General features: G+C 40.5%; 1 protein-coding gene across 2 annotated transcripts in view; it reads right to left on the bottom strand.

The window, feature by feature from the left end:
* Positions 1-22,074, bottom strand: part of MCC (MCC regulator of WNT signaling pathway) — a 201,949-nt gene that overhangs the window by 156,929 nt on the left and 22,946 nt on the right. The window contains exons 1-2 of one of the 2 annotated variants that reach the window (XM_081213591.1): positions 11,533-11,560; positions 8,794-9,005 (exon numbers count right to left, since the gene is read on the bottom strand). In XM_081213591.1, coding sequence (XP_081069717.1) covers positions 8,794-9,005; positions 11,533-11,545 — 225 coding nt within the window. In that variant the 5' untranslated portion in view covers positions 11,546-11,560. Of the gene's footprint in view, positions 1-8,793; positions 9,006-11,532; positions 11,561-22,074 lie in introns of those variants that run through there. The other variant, XM_081213590.1, reaches the window with a different exon arrangement.

Here is a 22,074-nt window from a genome sequence, read left to right as displayed (position 1 = left end):
GCCAAACCATGGCTTAGTGCAAACATGTGGGCTCCTAGGAAGGAGATCACAGCCCGCTTTCCTCCTCCAGTCCTGCTGCTGCTGCTGCAGACCAAGAACAAACAGCTTGTGAGAAAGACGACAAACCATCAGCCCTCATTCCAACAGTAAGCTAAGGCAAACCATAGTTCCATTCGCAGCAGCCCACAGCAGGACCAAAGCGGCTGCAAATCAAAAGAACCTAGAGGTCACCCAGAAAATGTATGCTTGATTTCATGGAAAGTGCCTGTTTCTATAATCTATCAGTGACGAAGTGTGGTATTTGCCAAAAATATCAGCTGCAGTTAGTTGGCACCCTATTGCATAACTAAGTAGAGCGATAAAAAAGTAAAAAATAACAACAACTACCAAGTAGATACCAGATATGGAGGATGCTTGTACTGCAGCTTAATAAGGACATGTGAAACATGTTTTAAAATCCAGGTGCTTATCCAATGCACCAGAGGCACCAGATGCCCAAACAGGACGTTACACTGATGAAGAAACTTGCACAGCCTTTTGTTTTTGTTTTTTACCTCCCGGCCAAGTGTGAGATTATGATTTCTGCATAGGCATTGGGGCTTGCAAGCTCCCCCCACCCCCATAGCAACTTATCTAAAGGCAAGTCACTGGTGAAATTTGGGAGCTGAAGGTGTTTCAAACCCTCAACAGAGCAAAAGGAATTTGCAGTGAGAAAAGTAATAAGGACCCCCCACTATGCACACTCACAAGCCATTGTGTATGCATGTATTTTATCTTCAAGTTGCTACCCACCAACAGGTTTAGCAGTTTGAGGTTCAACTCTCCAGGATGTTTTCTAGGGGATATTAGGGAGATTGCATCTATGCTAAAGATTCATTGTTCATCGTCACACAGCTGTTTAAAACGTTATTTATTGTTTAAAGCAGTGAGAAACAGAGTTTTAATGCCCCAATGTTTTTTCCAGATGCTGGGGGGGGGGATATTTAACACTGGTCTCAGCTCAATGCCAGTGGTGCAATACAGTATTCAATTCCTATTTAATTCCACTTTTTAAAACATGGTGTGCTCCCAAGATGTCAAGGCCAGCAGGAAGGCAGTCTCTAAACAGCTGCATTTTCAAAGAATGAAAAATTAAATTCAGTTTGCCTTTTTTAAACACACACACACACCGACGACAACAACTGTGGTACAGAATGAAAGCACTCAGACTACAGAGAAAAAGATAATGTGTTGTTGTTTTTAAGTTCCTAAAAATGGCACTGCAAAGTAATCACCATCCAAACATCACATTATTGCCATAAACAGACACCAAGGCTGGAGTAACGTTTTTCAGCAATCATCTCCACAACAGAGTAAAAACTACACACTTATTTTTCTAGGGCTTGAACATTCCCTAGGCATTGCATAACCTTTAAAAAGCAATACAGTCTACCTGCAGGCTCAGAATCTTATAGGCAGACTTAAGAATAAAAGGGGGGAGGAGGGAATAGGATGGCTGGCAAATTCAGGCACGAATGCTTAATATGGTTACATAAATGTTTGACCAGGTGAAATGGCCGTTGAAAGAGGCAAATTCTGAGAGTGGAAGAACCAAATGGTTGCTTGTCCTAGCCAAGTCAATTGCAGGGAATCATGCCTTCTCAACTCTCCCTCTTCTGTAGCCAGATTTCCAAACACGAAATAAATGGCAGCTTGGAATACCCATGTGTTAAGACATATTCTTGCTTGCCAATCTCACTCTTTTTGAAAATTTAAACCGTTAAAGGCATTTTGAATGCAGAGGCACAAACAATTGTGATCCAAGTCTTCAAATGCATTTCAGGCTTAGCATTCGATTTTTATGTAAATGATCCATGCAAACTCCAGTACGATGGACAATGCAAAGCCCAGACAAAATTAGATCCTGGCACAAGGACACACAGCCTGCTTACTAATTATTCCTTTATAAAAGCACTGTCTGTGGACTGTTCAATTTTTATTTTTTTTCCCAGAGTAAAAGAATCCCAATTGGTCTTTCACAGGAAATTCAAGGGAAGCAAATTCAAATCAGATGTCAAGCAATCCTCCCCCCCCCACCCGCCAGTGATGAAAAAGTCCATTAAGCAAGATTCCAGAAATAAGTCACATGCCATTTTAAAGGAAACACTGTATTAAATCATACACAAGAAGAGACTGGTGGACTGAACAGGCTGTATATTTTTGTATACATGAAATATGTTTGTATGGAAAACAAAAACAAATGCTTTTTGTACATGTAGATGAGTCACCAAGATATTCATGCTTCTCACAACTCTAAGTCATATGAAGTTTTGAAGGCACTTTTTAAGAAGGGGACTGTAACTAGAGATTTATAAGAGTAACAAGAGTAAGATGGGAGCAGGGAAGACAACGACCCAGATATGCTCATAATTCACTTCTCCAAAGCAAAAGGCAACAGACTTCTGCACATTTCTTACCTATTCCTTATCAAGGAAAACACAAATCCCACCTTGAGTAATAGGTGACCTTCAATTTCCAGTAGACAGGAATAGCTACGTCAAAAGACACTGTGCAAATTGGTTTTAAATTTTGTTTTAAAACCGTGAGTGGGGGATTCCATTTTCATTATTTTGTGAGCTGACCAGTATTAAAGGATAGGATAAGAAATGTATTAAATTACATAAATATATAATCCTATGCATGTTTATTCAGGATAAAGTTGCACTGAGATCAGAAAGTCACAGCCTTAATAGCAGCAACAGGACGAGAAATCCCAGTCCAGTGGTCAGCAGCCACCACAGAGCTTAAAGCTTCCTGACAAGCAAGCTGCCACTCATCTCAGCTAAGGCCACAGCTCTATGTATGGGTGAAGCAAAATGCACAAGCAAAACTTCTCCTTCCATTCAATGTGTAGAGGTTCCTGAACACACAAGGTCTAGAGCAATGCAACAGAGCAAAACAAATACCTTCATAGGAAGAGCCCTGAAGTATTTTAAAATGTTAATGGTGCAAATAAAGTTGAACTATATGTTCCAAAATATTGGCACTGCTAGATCCCATTTCTTCCCAACAGAGCAAATGTACTACAACTTATTAAGTTATGGCTGCTTTCTGAAGAACATCCATAACGGAGTATGTTCCTTAGATCCATTTGTTTGCCCCTCTACTAATGGCTGACATCTGCTGGTGCCAGTTTTTAGTTTGGGAATTTAAACAAATAACGCCTCTTGGAAATAGGAGAGTGAAATAATTGATGACTAGAGAAATATGCTGAACATGAAATAAAATTCTGTATTTGTATGTTTTAAAAGATTATTAAAACCCAGCAATAACTACATTTGCTGGGCGTTTAACATACCAACTGTTACTTTGTGGTAATTTCAATTACTTATTTCAGGTACACACTATGTTTCTTGATTCTTTACACTAGAAGGAATTAATGAGGTAGCATAGGAAGAGGCTTAACTGTCTAAGAATGCCCCCTGCCAGCCACTCAGAGAAATACACTGAGTGAATGTTTACCTAAACAGAATGGGAAATGAAAATGAACTCTAATCAAACCAAGAAATAAAAGCACTGAAGGATTAAAAGTACATACCCTCCAACATTTCTGCAATGAAAAGAGGGACGTCCCATTCCATAATGATAATTTTATTATTTCTTCTTCTTCTTTTTCTTTGGCAATCACTCGTAGCCGAGTAATAATAATAATAATAATAATAATAATAATAATAATTTATTATTTATACCCCGCCCATCTAGCTGGACCTCCCCAGCCACTCTGGGCGGCTTCCATAGAAACCAAAAATACACTAAAATATCACACGTTAAAAACTTCCCTGAACTATAACGTGTTCTATAAACACGGTGTTAACAATGAGTCCGTAAGTGACTGTGGAGGCCAATTCTGGATCCACACTTCCTTCCACAGTGAGGACATTGGTTTCCAGGCGGAAGTTGATCACGGTGTGGATTTGCCAAGCATGCCTTCTTCTTAGCATGTTTCTCCCTTGCATCCTGATTTTGAGTGTCTTCAAAGCGCATGACACTAAAGGCTGTTCTCCAACTGGAGCGCTCACAGGCAAGTGTTTCCCAGTTGGTCTGTGTTTATACTACATTTTTTTTATATTTTCCTTGATACCCACTCCCATACACACATCTTAATGGGTTGCCCCAGCCACTCTGAGCAGCTTCCAACACATATAAAAACGTAATAAAACATTAAAAAAATTTAAAACTTCCCTATTCAGGATTGCCTTCAGACGGCTCGGGGGTCAGATAACTCCATAGCCTCCAACATCCTAAGGAAACAGGCACATCCTAAGGAAAAGCGGGACATTCTGGGATCAAATCAGAAACCAGGACGGCTTCTCAAAATCAGGAAAACAGGGACAGTTGGAAGGTCTGAAAGTAATTCAAAGGAGCAGAACGACTTATACAGTACCTATAAAAATAGTTTGACTGCAATCACGAAACACTTTATATTGCAATATTGTAATAATACACACTGCACAAGAAGCTTTTGATCTTTCCAATTTCCATCCTATTCAAGGAGATCAGGGAAGCACACATTAAATTGTTTCATGTAGTCTTGCAAAAATCTTGAAAGGTAGGCAATGGTATGAGATGTGACTGGTACAAAGTCAGCATTTATGACTAATCAGGGATTCAAACTCAGGTCTGACTGATTCAGGCTTGCCAGATTTCACTGACACACAAACGCACACACAAAGCTGTTATCACATACAGGTACACACTATGTGAAGGCAGGCAGGCTAGTAAAACATTGTGGGGCCTGGTAAGGTTTTTCTTGTTGCTAGTTACATATGAGCAATATCTGATCCACATCTACAGTGTTTGGTTTTCAGTTCAGGGCACTGCATATGCCTTAAATAGACAAATGGTAACCCATTATTTCAGTGTGAGGAGGCCATTAATGTTCTTTTGGGCAGCCATCCAAAATCAATTTGCATTGCAGCTTGAAATAAATTTAACCCCCAGTGATAAGTCTTGATTTCTGTTTTTAGTGCGGATAAAAGCTACTTGTATAAGCTGAAGCAATCAATCACAATCCAAGTTAGACTGGTTATAAATAGTAGGCATTCGAGTTTCAATGTGACAAAGAGAAAACACAGTTAACTGGAAAAGAGGCCCACCTTGGCACCACTGAATACAGTGGTACCTTGGGTTAAGTATTTAATTCATTCCGGAGGTCTGTTCTTAACCTGAAGCACCACTTTAGCTAATGGGGCCTCCTGCTGCCGCCGGAGAACGATTTCTGTTCTCATCCTGAAGCAAAGTTCTTAACCCGAGGTACTATTTCTGGGTTAACGGAGTCTGTAACCTGAAGTTCTTGACCCGAGGTACCACTGTATAGGAATTGGCAGGCAAGATGAATTTCCATTTCTCAATAGTGTTGGGATGGCAGCAGTCTGAGAATAAAGATGGGAAGGGCACTCCTGGAAAAGCTAGCCTTGCTCAGGGGTTAACTACCATCTGCAAAAACATATTCCCAAATGATAGTGTAGGAAGAGAAAATATGGTTCTTGTAGGCGATTTCCAAACCTAATTTTGCTCATTTAGATCTTTAAGGTCCTTCACAGCTTTAGTGTCACCCAGATGCCACCTCTGGGTGACTCCTACCCCCAACCCCACTGGTGCTGGTACATGGCTACTGTCTTTTTTATCATTATGTGAGAACCTTGTTTCAGGAGTTTTAATTCTGTTTTTATCCTGTTAATCCATTTTAGCCCTCTTTTAATTCTGAGTTCCATACTACGCTGTGGCATCATATTTCAATATTATTTAGTTGCTGTATTTTAAAGCTTGTTTTACATCAAGAACCTTTCGTTTCAAAAGAGATGTGTAAACACCGACAAACAAACAAAAATGTGACTCTCCAAATGTTGTTTGACTACAACTCCCATTAAATAAGACACTTGTGGCTTGGATTATAAAATTTAAGGAGATCTGGTCAGATCACTGAACCTCAGCAGCTATGCTAGCATGCGAAGGAGGATTGGAAACTAAAGTCTTGGGGGCCAATGAGGTGTAAATTCTGCCTGCTGATGCAGAAATCAAACTGGAAGGAAAGAGAGAGATACATGTGCCCCGCTCTCCAAGCTAATTCTGTATTAGAAGATGTCGTGTGGCCAGTGGATACGTGGTTCTAGGAAAGAATGGCATAGTCAGGGTCCAAACTGCACAGGTAGAAAAGGCTCCCCACTTCAGACCTTTTGCATCTCTAACTCCCAGGCAGCACCTAGTTTTGTTTGTTTACATAAAGGGAAACTTCATTTCAAAGGCAGGTCCACACATGCTTCCTCTCACACATGCATCTCTCTCTCACACGTGTGTGTGTGTGTGTGTGTGTGTGTGTACACACACGCACCCCTCCTCCCTTACAAAAATTCACATGAGCATCTGCATTCTCATGCACGTAAAGCACACACTTTAGCGTCCGTAAGAAGTCATACAGAAAAATGGACACGCAACCTCTGTCTCAATGGCAAGCGCATTTATTTATTTGAAACATTTCTTATCCGCTCTTCGCTGCATATGCAATTCCATGGGCTCTTACCCTTTAAAACAAATTGAGATACATCCTACAAGTACTATGAACAAGGCAGATACTTACAAGCAGCCAACTAAAATAAACACCAGCAATAGCGCTATAGTCCATCAAAAGTCTGGACAAATTTGCACAAAGGGCACTCTTGTTTCTCATTCATATAATCGGATGCAGCACACTTTCTTGTGGGACTTTTTGCGGCTTGGCCCTCTGTTACGTGTACATATACACGGTATTGTTCACCTGGCCTCTCTTCATCTAGCAGATGTATGCCAACACTCTCTTGCTACAAACGTGTGTGCATGCACTCACAAACACACCCCCAGGCACCTTCTCACTCACATATGCACATACCCCTGCTAACTTTCTTTTCTCTCTCACCTTCAGGTGCATAATTTCATGTGCATTCTCTCTCTCTTACATCTGCACAAACTCTCTTGCTCAGTCACATGTTCTCAACATTGAATACATATGGAATTAGACACTCTTTCTTTGCAGATTTTTACTCATGCAGGACTCTTGTGTGCTCCTCCTCTCTCTTGTTGTCTGTGTGCACATCCTGACTCTTGCATACACCCTCTTCCCTATATGCACACACTCCTGAATTCATACACATTCGGCCACCCCTTCTCCTTCCCTCATATACTTGCCCTCTGTCCAGCACACATAAAAACTCTTACAGATCCTCCTGCTCTATCACATTGCAAATTCCTTTTGAGAAAGTTACCAATGGGCACAATCTAGCTAAGCCTCGTTTAGACAATGGAATGGGACCTGGTCATGATGAATGTACACTCCTGTACTAAAAGCTCCTTAAGTAAAATACAAACAAACAAAACAGTAAAATATCATCATCATCATCAATATGCCACCAATGAGACTGGGTTACCCCAGCCACTCTGGGCGGCCACCAAGTAATGCAACTAGCAAAAGATTAAACATGCATGAATCAATAGCAACCAAACAAACGAGAATGTTTAAAGTATTAGGACTTAAGGAAGACAAGGAAAAGATGGGTGCATCCTACAAAATTGTGAAAAAAGTGTGCTGTAAATAAACCAAACACAAATCCAAATGTTAGAGAGATTATAATATATATCAGACTAGCACAGAGGAGGTGAAGAGGAGTTGGTGTAAATCAGGAGTGGCTAACATGTTGTAGGATTCCCAGCTTCAGCTAGCATATCAAGTGGTCAGGAATGTTGGGTGGTGTAGCTCAGCAATGTCTTAAAGACAATAGCTTAGCCATCCCTGGTGTACATGAAATCATCCCCCTAGGTACAACTATATTACCGTAATCTATCTCAAAAACCAAGTCTGTAGTCTAAAGCACACTACTTCCAAATTTCCACAATAAGGCACACCACACCAAGGGATATGACACTTTTCCCCAGTCCTTAGTAGCTAAACAGCAGGTAGGGAGCACAATGGGCATATAGGGTTGGCTTCCTCTCATGGAAGGATGTAGCACACCTGAAGTTGTGGCATTACCAGCTCCCTCGCCAAGCCCTGGTCATCTAAAACCAGCTGTGGAAGTTCGGCTTCGCAACAAACCCTCATCAAAAAAGCAGGAGCTATCCTTTTGGCAATGCCTTCATAGTATTGCTTAACTCACTCTTTTCCATATACCATTACTTTCCAATCCATTGCCTGGCAAGGAACGCACATTCATTCTTTCATTTTTACAGTCTGTACAATCTGAGGAGCAAGATTCCAAAAGCTCGACCTGCTCAGCTGGTAACGACAACTCCTCCTCTTAGGCTTTCCTTAAACGGAATTGAGAATGTATACGAGTCTTCTCTGTAGTGAGAGTGTATCATGTTTGCACCCCAAGGAATTTTCAGAATGCAGTTTCAAGAAAACAAAAACAAAACCAATAAATAATAGACTGATTTTTCCTTCTGTACTATTCTGGGATAAAGACTTGCACACGGGCTAATTTAAATTTCTAAACGGATTTTACATGCTAGGTTTTTTAGTAGTCAAATTTGAATAAATCATAGAAGCACAACCAAGTAAGTTATGGAAACAAGATGTTTTTGAATACCAATCCTCAACAACAAAGCAAGTGCTGGGGACTGATTATTTACAAAAATAAAAATTTAATGATGTTCTCTCAGATGAAAGCAGCCGCCTGGTGTTTTCCTATGGACTATGATTTAAAGTATTAATTACTATCTGAGTTGGGGGGAGGGAAAAACACAAAAAATCAAGACTTTTCAGTGAACTAAAAGTGTACTCACAGTGTTGGCAAGTTCCAGGTAACTTCCTCCAACTGAATTACTAAAATTGGAAGCTTGTGTAAGAAGTCTCTGCATTGCAACTTGTTGATTCATGGCATTGCCTCCATAGTCCAAGAATTTCTGCAGAGTTGAACGACTGTGCAAGTCAGGGCTCTGAAGGTCTCTAGCTCCAGAATCATATTCCCAACTTTCTCTAGCTCCAGAGAGGGTACCTGGGAAAAAGGGGGGGGAAGGCTAGTTTATTAGAAGGAAGTGAACAGTCCAATTCCACATCTTCTCCACTTGCGTGATCACAGTAGTTGAGATCTTGAGGCAACCTCCATGATAGCACCTTCCTTCCTTCCAATCTCTTCCCAAACCTCACATTTTCACTGGAGTTCTTGAGACAAGGCCCTGGTCCTCGGCCCCTACTGAAATTAAATACATCTATGTAATCTGAATGCATGGTCTTTCCCTGCTTAATTTCATTTCCACCAGCCAAACTCCTGGGCTGAATATGATAATTTAAGTTTCCTTAAATTATCCCTTTTTTCAGGGGCCTGTCTTCTTGCTGCTAATTTGTAATGCCCCGTGCACATGATTGATAGTCTATTAATAATAATTCCACCCTTTGGTCACAAAGGCATTCCAGAACCAATGACTCTTCCAAGAAGACCAACGCTACACCATATGTATCTTCTACAGTGGTACCTTGGGTTACATAAGCTTCAGGTTACAGACTCCGCTAACCCAGAAATATTACCTTGGGTTAAGAACTTTGCTTCAGGATGCGAAGAGAAATCATGCGCCGTTGGAGGCGATAAGTGTGAAGAAAGTCAATATGACAGGGGGTTGGGTGACATATGAGAAGTTAATGTGTAAAAGTGTAGGAAAATGGAAAATGAGATCATTTGAAGAAGTTAAGGACTATGTGAATGACTGGCTGCATTATTTTCAAATTAATGAGATGTTTAGAAAAGATTTAAATCAGAGGGGTTTTGCTGACAAAGAATCAAAATTTCAGACAGAAATACTGAATAATGATTATAAGAATTTAGCAAAAATGTATAAGTTGTTACAGGAATGGTGTACGAAGGATGAGGAGGTAAAATCAGTTATGATCGACTGGGCCAAAGATATAGGGCATAATATTCAAATGGAGGATTAGGAAAGACTTTGGAAAGATGGTTTAAGATTCACTGCATGCACAGTTATAAAAGAAAATGTTATGAAAATGATGTACCGATGGTATGTAACATCTGTGAAGTTAGCAAAAATGTATAAGATAAGTAACAAATGTTGGAAATATAAAGAAAAAGAAGGTACCTTTTTCATATGTGGTGGGAATGTAAGAAGGTAAAATGCTTTTGGGAAATGATTTATAATGAATTGAAGAAAATGTTGAAATATACATTTGTTAAGAAACCAGAAGCATTTTTACTAGGCATTACAGGTAATGAGATAAATACGAAAGAAAAGAAGTTATTTTTATATGCAGTGACAGCAGCAAGAATATTGATGGCCCGGAAATGGAAACAGGAGGAATTACCTACGATAGAAGAATGGAGAACTAAAATGATGGATTATGCAGAACTGGACAGAATGACAGGAAGGATCTGGAATCGACGAGATCAAAGATTTACAGAAGATTGGGAAAAGTTTATCCAATATATGCAAAAACTGAGTGATAATAAAATTATGTTTGTAAGCTTTAAGGAAGCTCTGTGAGGGGAAAGGGTTAAAAGGGCAGAAATGTGTAAAAAGTAACAATAGGAAGGAATGGCAGACAAATTGAGGGAAGTCAAAAAAGAGAAGTAAGATGTAATTAAGATGTATGGAATGTATAAATTTGTTTTTGTATTTGAAAACTAATAAAAATATAATATAAAAAAAGAGAGAACAGAAATCATGCTCCAGTGCCGCAGCAGCAGCAGCAGGCCCCATTAGGAAAAGTGGTGCTTCAGGTTAAGAACAGTTTCAGGTTAAGAACGGACCTCCGGAACGAATTAAGTACTTAACCTGAGGTACCACTGCACTCTTCTTCAGTCTTTGTGAAACAGATACCGTTACACTTCAGAACAGACCCCTTTGCATGTTTTTAGTGACCTGCACCAATCACCAGAGCAGGGTTTTGTTTTGTTTTTTTGCCTGCCTGCTCACTTCAGTCTTCTCTCCTTTGTGTGGTCTGACTACAGACCCCCGATGTACTTGAGCAGCCTTTTAATGACCCAGTTCATTCCATGCTGGTAGTGTGCATGGAAACAAACTTCTATACCGGCACCCCCCTTTGTTAACTCAGGTCCAGCAGAAGGTCAACAGGGAAGCAAATCACACCCCAAACAAATTACATCAAAATTCCACAAATTTTGATTGAGTGCACTTCCGTGCACTCCATGTGAATCTACAAGGACCCTGAGATCATCTTCTGAGGCCCTTCTTCAGGTGCCTCCTCCATGAAAGGTCTGGAGAGTGGCAACACAAGAACAGGCCTTTTCTTCTCCCTCCAGGGAAGTTCAGCTGGCACCTTCATTATATACCTTTAGGCACCAGGCGAAAACCAGGCCATTGACTGATTGACATCTGCTGCCCTTTTCAAATGTGTTGTGAAAGGGGAGATTATCGAGTTGTCTTTGTTTTTATTATGTATTTTATGTTTTTCATATTGTGATTTTATGTTGAGAATCTCCCTGAGATCAACGGGTATAGGTTGGTATACAAATTTAAAATAATAAATAAGAATACTATATTTAACAAGGATACCTCTTGTCACCATTCAACACTTCCTCATATTCAGTTCAGAGATTTGATTACTGGGCCTCAAAACAACTACCCTGTTACCTTAATACTTCTACAGCTAATAAAAGAGAACATATTCTGTTGAAAACAGACTGGGGGAAAATGTTCTGCTGAGACAGTGACCTTATTAGATTAAAATGTAAGGATAAGTAGGCCGTAAGCTCTTGAAGTAGCAGCAGAGAAACTGTTTTATTGAACAATTATGTGCACATATTAATAAAGCTTTACTGAGTACACATTCAACATTCTGAGCTCCCAAGCAGAAACAATCGCCACCATCACTACTATACTGTAACAGCATAATCAGCTCAGAAAAGTATGAAACACCCCAGAAAAGCTAAAACTAACCACAGAAATTACGACAGTATATTGAAGTGTTGGTCGCAATTCATATCAAACTAGTAAAATACCTCCCAGTATGTTCCATAGCGAAGAAGGGGATTCTTAATAATCCCATGTAGGGTAAAGTAACCTGTTTCTCCACACCCTCAAGAGAATATTGCCCATCCTCATTTTTAACTTTTTCATGGTGTTCCCCAGTGGATAGCTCGGTTGGTTAGAGAGAGTGGTGCTGATAACGCCAAGATTGCAGGATCAATCCCCATATGGGACAGCTGCATATTCCTGCATTGCAGGAGGCTGGGCTAGATGATGAATCTCAAGGTCCCTTCAAACTCTATCTGCCAGCCAGTGGCGTAGTGTGGGGGGTGCAGGGGGGGCCGGCCGCACCGGGCGCAACATCTGGGGGTTAGGGTTAGGGGGCGAAAATCCACGGGTTAGGGGGTGCAAATTACTTGCCTTGCCCCGGGTGCTGACAACCCACGCTACGCCACTGCTGCCAGCACCCTTCACTCCAACGCCACAACTTCCACCTACCCTAAATGTCAGCCTCCCTCACAGCAGCTTCCTTCCCGACACAAGTAACAGCTGGATTGAGATGGGGAGACAAAGCTGTGAAAGCATGAGTTCCCAGTCCTAACTCTACCCAGAAATGTGATTTTATTTTATTTTTAAAAAATCACATAACACCAAAGTGTGTATTTAACACAACATGCAAGTTATGATAAACCTCCTTTACATGCAAGTTAAGAAACTTCCTTTACAATAAACCACTAAGAAAAAATGAGCTTATAACCCTTGAGGGGCGGAGCTTCAAAAAACAAAGTACTGTATAGCATTTTACAGGGTAGGTTGAAATACGAACTTGAATATCTTAAAAACCTAACATAGCCATACCATCTCTTAGTAACCTTAAGCTTACCCATGATGATAAATTTTGCTGGGGTATTTATAGGAGTGTGTTTGACTGATCTAGCTGAACAGTTTTATGTTTGTTTACACAGTCATGTCTGCATCACATTTTCAGTTAAATTGATCCAATTTGTTCAAAATGATTAAGTGTGAAAGGAAACCAAACAGTGAAGTGCCAAACGATTAGTAGCAATTGTGCACCTTTAAATATTTTTTTTTTAAATGAGCATTTTGGTTCACACCGTATCAATGAAGTCTATTTTCAGTCTTCCTAAGACTCATTTAAAAAAACAAAGACTATTTTAAGATGCTGGATATAGTGCAGGATAATGTTATTTTCAAAACAATCTAGACACAAATCTATATAAAATGCCTTTTCCTGCAATAAAAATACATACATCAGCTTGAGGAAACACTATTTATAAACATCTGTTTTCTCCACTACTTCGATCCTCTGGCATCAAACATATTTTCCCCTTATGGTTTTTCTTTTTAACTGAAATCAATAGCAGGTGATCTTCAGTTGTAATGGACAATTGATCACAAGGAGATGAGTGTGTTTATCATATTCTAACATCATACTGAGTGTAGGAAACAGCAACTTGGACTTCTGGTGCCTGTTAGGTGATTTTGCATAGCTACACACTAGATGTAAATGATTTTTCAAGTACTTTAACACCTTTGTGAGACAAGAGTGCCTTTAAGATGTTCTCAGCTGTCATTATTTTAGTTTTTGAATTGAGACAAAAAATTAAAATACCTGGTGTCCTGACTAATCAGGTTCATATTTTCAATTGGTCAAACCATTTTTAAAAAATAATATATAAATTAAACCAAATAGGTTAACTGGATAAAACATCAGTTATAGATTTGTATGATGTCAAGATGAACACGAGCAGGGGGAAAGCTAATTCATTTATTTAAACTAATGGTGCAGCTACAGAAATGAAGAACATACAAAGAAAGAGGAAGAGAGAAATCAATAGCAGAAAACCACAAAGGGTAGTTCCAAGCACACAAAACCAAATCCTACTTCATGGCAAGCCCAATCATTCGTGGCACAAAGGCCATGGCACAAAGATTGTTATTTCTTTACATGTTCGGCGACTCTTTTGTGGTTGATTATGATGTCCTCCTTTCGAAGCACCCTATCGAAACTTACTAGCTTCAGGGTAAGTGAACACAAAAACAAGAAGGTTCAATATTGTTCTATGTTCCACAAAGTCAAGAATGTCCTACTGTAAAAATGGCAGCATCTCACAGCGGAGGTAAGAGCAAGAGGTCCTTGTTCTACACACATGGCTTACCAGAGCCAGCTCTCTATACAAAAGAGTTGTGACATAACCTGCCTTATGCATAAACAGGGTTGTTGTTTTTCAGCTGGAACTCCCTGGAACTCTGTTCCGGCACCTCTCAGGTGGGCGCCACTGGCATTATAAGAGAACAAGGGAGGCGTTCATGGGGTTCCGGCACCTCTTTTTCTAGAAAAATAGCACTGTGTATAACCACAAGTACACTTGGGAAATAACTGCTTTTTGGTTACTATGTGCACGTTAAAATATTTACTAAATATTTAGTAACCATTTTATCTATCCTGGGGGCTCACGGAATAATCTTATTTAGCTGTTCCATCTTTAATACTCATTAAGTTGATTCCATAGCCTTGGGCAAATTGCTATTTCCCAATCCCACTGAAAAGCTTGCTTCAAAGGCAAAAATGTGTTAACTTCAGAATGACATGAGCCCTCAGAGGCTTGTAGGGTCCTGTTTGTAAAATATTTTAAGGATAATATATCCTGTATTTATAGCTACTTTGATTTGGACACTATTTTTTGCCAATCTTGTTGAAAGCACTTATTTAGGTGGCTGAATGAGTTTCAGTTGTTGATGCCCAAGGGTATTGTAAAGGCATATGGAGGGATAAAACCTACCTCCTCTGTGCTCAACTTCCCCTGAAATATCAGGTTGGTAGTTTAGGGGTGCTGTTAGCCTTATCCAAGCACTCTCAATCGCACTGGCACAAAGCACCTTTCAAAAGCTTAGGCTAATGCACCAGTTACAGCCTCTCCTGATAAAGACAGTCTAGACCAGGCGTAGGCAACCCAAGGCCCGGGGGCCGGATGCGACCCAATCACCTTCTCAATGTGGCCTGTGGACAGTCCGGGAATCAGTGTGTTTTTACATGAGCAGAATGTGTCCTTTTATTTAAAATGCATCTCTGAGTTATTTGTGGGGCATAGGAATTCGTTCATTCCCCCCCCCCAAAAAAAAGTCCGGCCCACCACATGGTCTGAGGGACGGGGGACCAGCCCATTGCTGAAAAAAGTTGCTGACCCCTGGTATAGCCGCAGTTATTCCTGCACCGATAGCATCTCATTCAGAGTACATGGTGTTGCTTGCTGGAGAAATGCAATTAGTGCAGAGCACATCAGTAAGTTGATTAACTGGAGTCAGACAAATGGAACACATCTCTTCAGTTCACAAAGTGTTGTGCTGCCTTCCCATCTGTTCCTACGCACAATTCAAAGTGCAGATATTGACCCTAAGTGACTGGTACATTAAGGACCAGTTTTCCTTGTGTGAAACCACCTGGGTGTTAAGAATGGTCTCTAAGGCTCTGTTCTGAGTCACTCTGACTTCCAAAGGAAGCTGAATTGTGACAGGAAACAGGACTTTTTCAATGATGCCCTCCTTTATCCTATCTGCATTTCCTCTACGGGGAATCTGGCACTCCCATTATTTTGTAATCAGTGCCTGGTGAACAGCTTTTACAGTGGTGCTCCGCAAGACGAATGCCTCGCAAGACGGAAAACCCGCTAGACGAAAAGGTTTTCCGTTTTTGAGCTGCTTCGCAAGACGATTTTTCCTATGGGCTTGCTTTGCAAGACGAAAACGTCTTTCCCCCCCGCTTCCCCCCTTTTTTCCAAGCCGCTAAGCCGCTAATAGCCTTTAATAGCCGCTAATAGTCTTTTAGCCGCTAATCCGCTAAGCCTTTAATAGCCACTAAACCGCTAATAGCGCTAATCCGCTAAGCCGCTAATAGGGTTGCTTCGCAAGACGAAAAAACCGCTAGACGAAGAGGCTCGCGGAACGGATTAATTTTGTCTTGCGAGGCACCACTGTATTTCGGTTTCTTTCTTCTTTTCGGTATTTAAGAAGGTAACTCTTCTTTTAGGCTGGTATTTTATTTTAAGCTACCTTGCTATGATTTGTCAAAACAACAAGGTCACAGTGAAATCATTATTAAGCAAATTTCACTGTGACCTTATTGTTTTGACCTGTGAACCTTAAGTGAGCATACATGCTCCTTAAAGCACCTGATAAGGGAAGTTAGGATGCAAACATAAGAAAACTATTTTCCAGAAACCAGTAATTGTTTTATGTTTTACCATAAGATAAATATAAAGGAATCATCATTCTATACCCTTGTTCTGTAAGATTTCCGGCTGCATCTTCTATGAGAAAAATGATACACAAAATCCCCACTTAATCACAACATTATCTGAACAATCAGAGAACAGCTGCAGTGCACTGAACTGAGCCAAGGTAGTTAAATGCCAAAATTTGTATTAACTCCATGCATAATGGTGACTTCTGCTCATATAATGCTTATAGTTCTCAACTATACACCAGTAAAATCCAACGTATGTCAGAGCACTGCTAAAAAAGAAAAGTATGCACTGTGCTGCTAGACTTTATTTGAGATAGTCAGGTAAAGAATAGGCTTAACACATGATTGAATTGCTAAAGAAAACCATGAATCACAAATCAGGAGAATTCGGAGAATTCCAGTTCCACCGAAACCAGTGGAACTTGAACATTAAACTGTGCACTTTTTGAAATAAATGGAGGGTAGAACTTTGCCCCAAAGTACAGGCAATGACCCTGTGGCAAGCATGAACCTCCATGGCCCTACCATTGGCCTCAACGTACATGGGGCAGGGACACGGAGACAGTACAATGGAAATAATAATCACAGTGTGGGAAAGACCCTGGACAAGAGTCCTAGCGGACATTGGAAAGGCCGGGACCTTCAGTATTCGCAACTGCTTCATTGGGGCAAGACCTGGAAAAGGTTGCAGAGGGTAACCCTAGGCCGGAGCTGTGGTTTGTTTCCTTGAATAAGCAGTTAACTTCATTGGCCTTGGGTGACTTATTGTTTTATTTTGCTGACCTAAGCCTGGCTCCAACCCTGACAATGGATGAGTGGTGTTTTATTCTGGGCAGACAAGGCATTTAGCAACAGCACCACCAGGCCAGAGGGTTGGCTGCCCAGTATCCCCAGATCCTGAAATACAGTGGGCAAAGCAGAAAGAGCAAGGGTTCTGATGGACTCCTCTTCACCAATGGATACCAGTCCAACTCCCATCCCGCCCTTGACCCTGGCCCCAACACGTAACATCATTGACCCACCTCAAAGACATAGGAATGCAGCAGAGAGCGGTGTCTGGGGGAACATCCACAAGGAGACATTTACAAAAACAAAAGCCAGATGTGACTCACAAAAATTCCACACTCCCTCCTGCCTCGCACCCACATCTAGACCACATCCAGTCTCTCACCTCCAGAGAAGGAGATAAACATTACTCACAAAGCCTACAAAACAATAAAAGGGGCTGAGCCCTTGCCTTAAGACACCAGTGCAGGTGAGCTGGTTTGGGGAGAGAACCCTGAACAGCTGCAGCCACTCAGGCTAATGGGCTACAGGCTCAGTAGGACCCAGTCCTGATGAAAATACCTCCCAGAAACAAAAGCAGCTGCTTTTGCAAGGTGGGTAAGAGGCTTGGTCAGTGTTTCCCAAACTTGGTTCGCCAGCTGCTAGGGATGATGGGAACTGTAGTCCAAAAACAGTTGGAGATCCAAGTTTGGGAAACACTAGGCTTGGTGTTAACCAATACCAGTACCTCTCCTGCTCTTCCAGCCAGCTGCCTCTCCCCCACTTACTTCTGCTTCTGTAGGAGGAATTATCAGGGCAGGAATCTCATTTCCAGCTCCAATTTAAAAAAATACTTCAAGTGAAAGCAAGTATTTCAAAGCAAGAACACTGGCAATTCTATAGGTAACTTTTGCATACAGAAAAGTTGCTTTCCGGGGCAATAAACGTGACAGATTTACAAACCTGAAGCCTACAAATTGAGATGCCCCCTTTTTTTCTCCAACCCACCCATTATTAATGACCAGTTCACAGCTTTTATAGAGAACAAATGCTACGATTCTTCCTTTTATGTAATTATAGGATGCATAAGACAATAAAAATGCATAAGAATTTATTATGCAAGCCTTGAAAGATCAGAACAACAATATAAATGTCCCAATTTTATCAGATTCTGCTTAAGGGAAAACATTCTATTATAAAGATGCCAAATTTATTTCAACATTGCCCCCCACCCCACTCAAAAATCCATGTCATTTAGTTCCCAAGTAGCTAATTTTGAGATTTCTCCCCTTAGGGTCCCCCCCGCAACAGATTTTGTGTGTTTGTGCATACCTCAGTGTCCCCCTTAGTCTACTGATATCTCCCTCTTCTGCATGGCTGCTATGTTTCTAGCTACATAATTGTGGGCTCTTCCCCCTGAAGTTCAGAAAACAAAAATAAAGTGATTGCCAGCAAAGCTACAGTATGGCATATCTGTTTCGGAGGGGACTCACAGCAAATCATTTGCTTTCTATTTAATTAAGACTGACCTACACCATTACTCACACACAAGACAATTTAATGAAAACTGCACGTATCAGTTGCAGAGAACACAGAAAATGGGATGCACAGTTCTTACAATAGGTCATTTATCTTGACATTATGCTAATGGCAGTAAAACCTTGGAGCAAAACACAGTTAACATGTTTACCACAAAGTTCTTCATGTTAGATTGTTCTGTGTATTACATGACTGCCACTTTTCCTGACCAATGCTCTTCTGCAACTAAGATAAATAGTTCCTTGGAAAGTCATGTTGTCTTAATCTATTTACAGACAGGAGTGCCCGATTCGATGTATGTTTACTCTTAAGCAAACACTGCTCACTTCAAGGAAGCTTATTCCCAACCCTGGTTGTATCCAATGTTAGTCCTGCACAGAGCAGATCCACTGAAATGACTAACTTAGGACCTTCTATTTCAGTGGGTCTACTCAGAGGAAAGCTTAGTTGGTGATGGTAGCCATCTGAGGATAGTACATCTACTTGCTAACATTAATTTACTCCCAGCATGGTGTGCAACAACACCAAGCGATGGCATTTAAAGCATACATAATAGAAATACAAATTCAGTGCCAATACACATAAAAAGCCAATCTGCTGTTATGACCATAAGCCTTAAAATCAATTTGCATGTTTGTTCTGTTTGAGAACCCACAATATTCTTTTTATCCCTTGGCTCCACTAAAAAAAGGTATTACTTACCTACAAACGCTTATTCTGGAGAGTGCTGTGCATAGTAATAAGAGCCGTAATCTTATATCATCAGAAGACCAACATGAAAACTAAATGCCCATGAAATTTTACAGCCAAACTCTACAGCAGAAGAGGGCATAGAATTCTGAGCTACAACATCATCATCAAATAGTTCTTGTTAGCTATCCATCTGACTGGGTTTCCCCAGCCACTCTGGGCGGCTCCCAACAGAATATTAAAAACACAATAAAACATCAAACATTAAAAACTTCCCTAAACAGGATGCCTTCTAAAAGTAAAATAGTTGTTTATTTCCTTAAACATCTGATGGGAGGGCTTTCCATAGGGAGGGTGCCTCTACGGAGAAGGCCCTCTGCCTGGTTGAGGGATCAGTATATAGTCTGGCAAATCACATTTCCAATCTAGTCAAAATTAGGTACTTTTAGCATTTGGCTCAATTCTATTGGACAAACATTAGCAATATGCTAACTCTCTAGAAGCAGAACAGTTTCAGACTGTCATGGAATATCAACACACTGGATACTTCCAATGGCCTGCGTTCTATAACTGCCCCATTGTTAAAGCTCAAAAACCACCTCATTTGCACCATCACGTCTCTCCCAGCCCTCCAACCTGTGCAAAAGATTTTCAGGACTGTTTTGTCTTCTTTTTTTCAGTAGGTGGCACCCTAATGCTATCTTGTCAGTTAACCCTCTGGTGAAAAGAGCTGTGTAGTTCACCAATGAACAGCAGCAAAGTCAGTGTCAATCTCATACATGATGAAACATAATTCTAGAGAACTAAGTCACAATTTCTCTGGAATTTTTCAACTTAAGTAGCCAGGATTAGGCACACACCTCAGAAAAAGGGCAGTAGCTAGGCACAGTTCAAGCTGTAAAGAGCTATCACTGCAATTGCATCCCTCAGGATAAACATTAAACAAAGACTTGCACAAAAGCATAATTTTATTTCAAAGTAACTTTTGCTCACATTCTTGATACAAAATTATCACCAATGCTTTTAAACAATTGGCAAATGAAGTGTATAGTTTATGAAATTATTTATTAAGTTAGTTTGAAATTGAATTACAAAACAAAGACCATACTTTTAGCAGGCAATTATTTAGAACAAGATAAGAACAAGGCATGGGTGTGTTAGATAGATAATTCATTACGGTCAAAGACCAGCTCGCATAACACAATGATGACAGCGTTCATAAAGATAAAATATACATTTAGAGTAGATTGCAGCAATAGCTCATGAGTTAAAATTGAGATATATACATACACCCGTTATAATGGTTGGGAGTTACTCGTGCGTAATCCTGCCCCGTTTGGGCATTAGATTGCCTGGTTAAACCCTCCGGACTGCACAGCCCATCTCAGCGTGGCTGCCCTTAGTCACTCGTAGAATCTGTCTGTGGGCGTTTCTTAAAGCGTTGCCAACATAAGAGTTGTTTGACACCCAATCGTTTCCGCCTCTCACTGCGGGGGAGTCTCCTGCGCAGGGTGGGCGTGGGCAGCGGGGTGCTTGGGCTCTCCTCGCTAACTTCCAACGAAGAGTCCTGGAGCCCCTGCACCTCCCTGTCCCGTTGCTCTCCTGGATCCCTGGTGTTACACTCATTCTCTTCCCCTCCTTCCCAGCTGAGTCTCCCTCTGGCGCTTGGACCTTCCCCTGCAGAATCAGAGACCCTCTCCTTCTCCCGTGCCTCTGATGGCAGTTCCCTGACACCCGTACAACTGAGATTTGGGCTACCATAAAAATTGACCCTGAGGCGCCCCAAAGGGCGACTTCAGGTTTTCCCTAGTAAGCTATTTTATTCTAGAGGATGATCTGTGCCTACAAATCTGGGCGCAGAATCTGGCTACCAGCCAGGACGTCTTGTGATCTTTGCCTAAGGCATAGGTGTGTTTTTTTCCATTCTAGGTTTAAATCAGTGTTTCCCAGACTTGGGTGTCCAGCTGTTTTGGACTACAATTCCCATCATCCCTGACCACTGGTCCTAAAAGCTAGGAATGGTGGGAATCGTAGTCCAAAAACAGATGGATACCCAAGTTTGGAAAACACTGATTTAAATGATCTCCTGTGCCCCTCCAGACACTGTTGGATTCCAACATTTATCCATCTCAAAGAGCCTGGCCAATGATCAGGGATGATGGGATATGTAGTCCTGCAACTTGGGAAGGGTCACAGGTTCCCCATTCATGGCCTAATGCTTAAGATTCTGGCCTTGATCAATTCATTATTCACTCTCATATTACAAATCTAATAAAACTATCATGTCAAGTGCTGGCAACCAGGGTGGATAAAAATCAATGATTTATTTTTTTTTAAGGGATTTTAAAAATTTAAATCAGTTTTTTTATTTAAATCAGTTTTTTTATTTAAATTGGATTTTTAAAATAAAATGCTTTTGGAGGAAAATTTTTTCTAAAGATAGTTTTCTATTTAAGTTCCATTATAGTCCAAAGGCTATTCATCAGGAAATAAGGATTTGTTTTAAGTTTTTCATGTGTGCTAAAACTCAGTCTAAGGTTTTTGTTTTTGTTTTTTTTAAAAAAAAGTTTAACCACATCAGTTAACAAACACGGATACATATGCTATAATGTTATTGTTTTAGCTAAATTGATTGTTTAAATTGTTATTGAGGAAATTATTGTTTTTCTCCTTCCAATAAAGTACAGCAGAAAAGTTGTCCAAATATAAACAGTTAACTTATTAAACCTCACAATAATTTCATAATTATCGGTCTATGTATTTCTAATAGTATAACCAAATCAGTATTTTTTGATATAACTGTAAAAACTACTCTGAAAATTTATTATTCCAAAAATGAAACCTTCCTACTGGTTGTAAACATTAAGAGT

This window comes from Podarcis bocagei, assembly GCF_964188305.1.
Source record: "Podarcis bocagei genome assembly, chromosome: 11".
NCBI lineage: Eukaryota > Metazoa > Chordata > Lepidosauria > Squamata > Lacertidae > Podarcis > Podarcis bocagei.
This window is presented reverse-complemented; position numbering and strand designations above follow the sequence as displayed.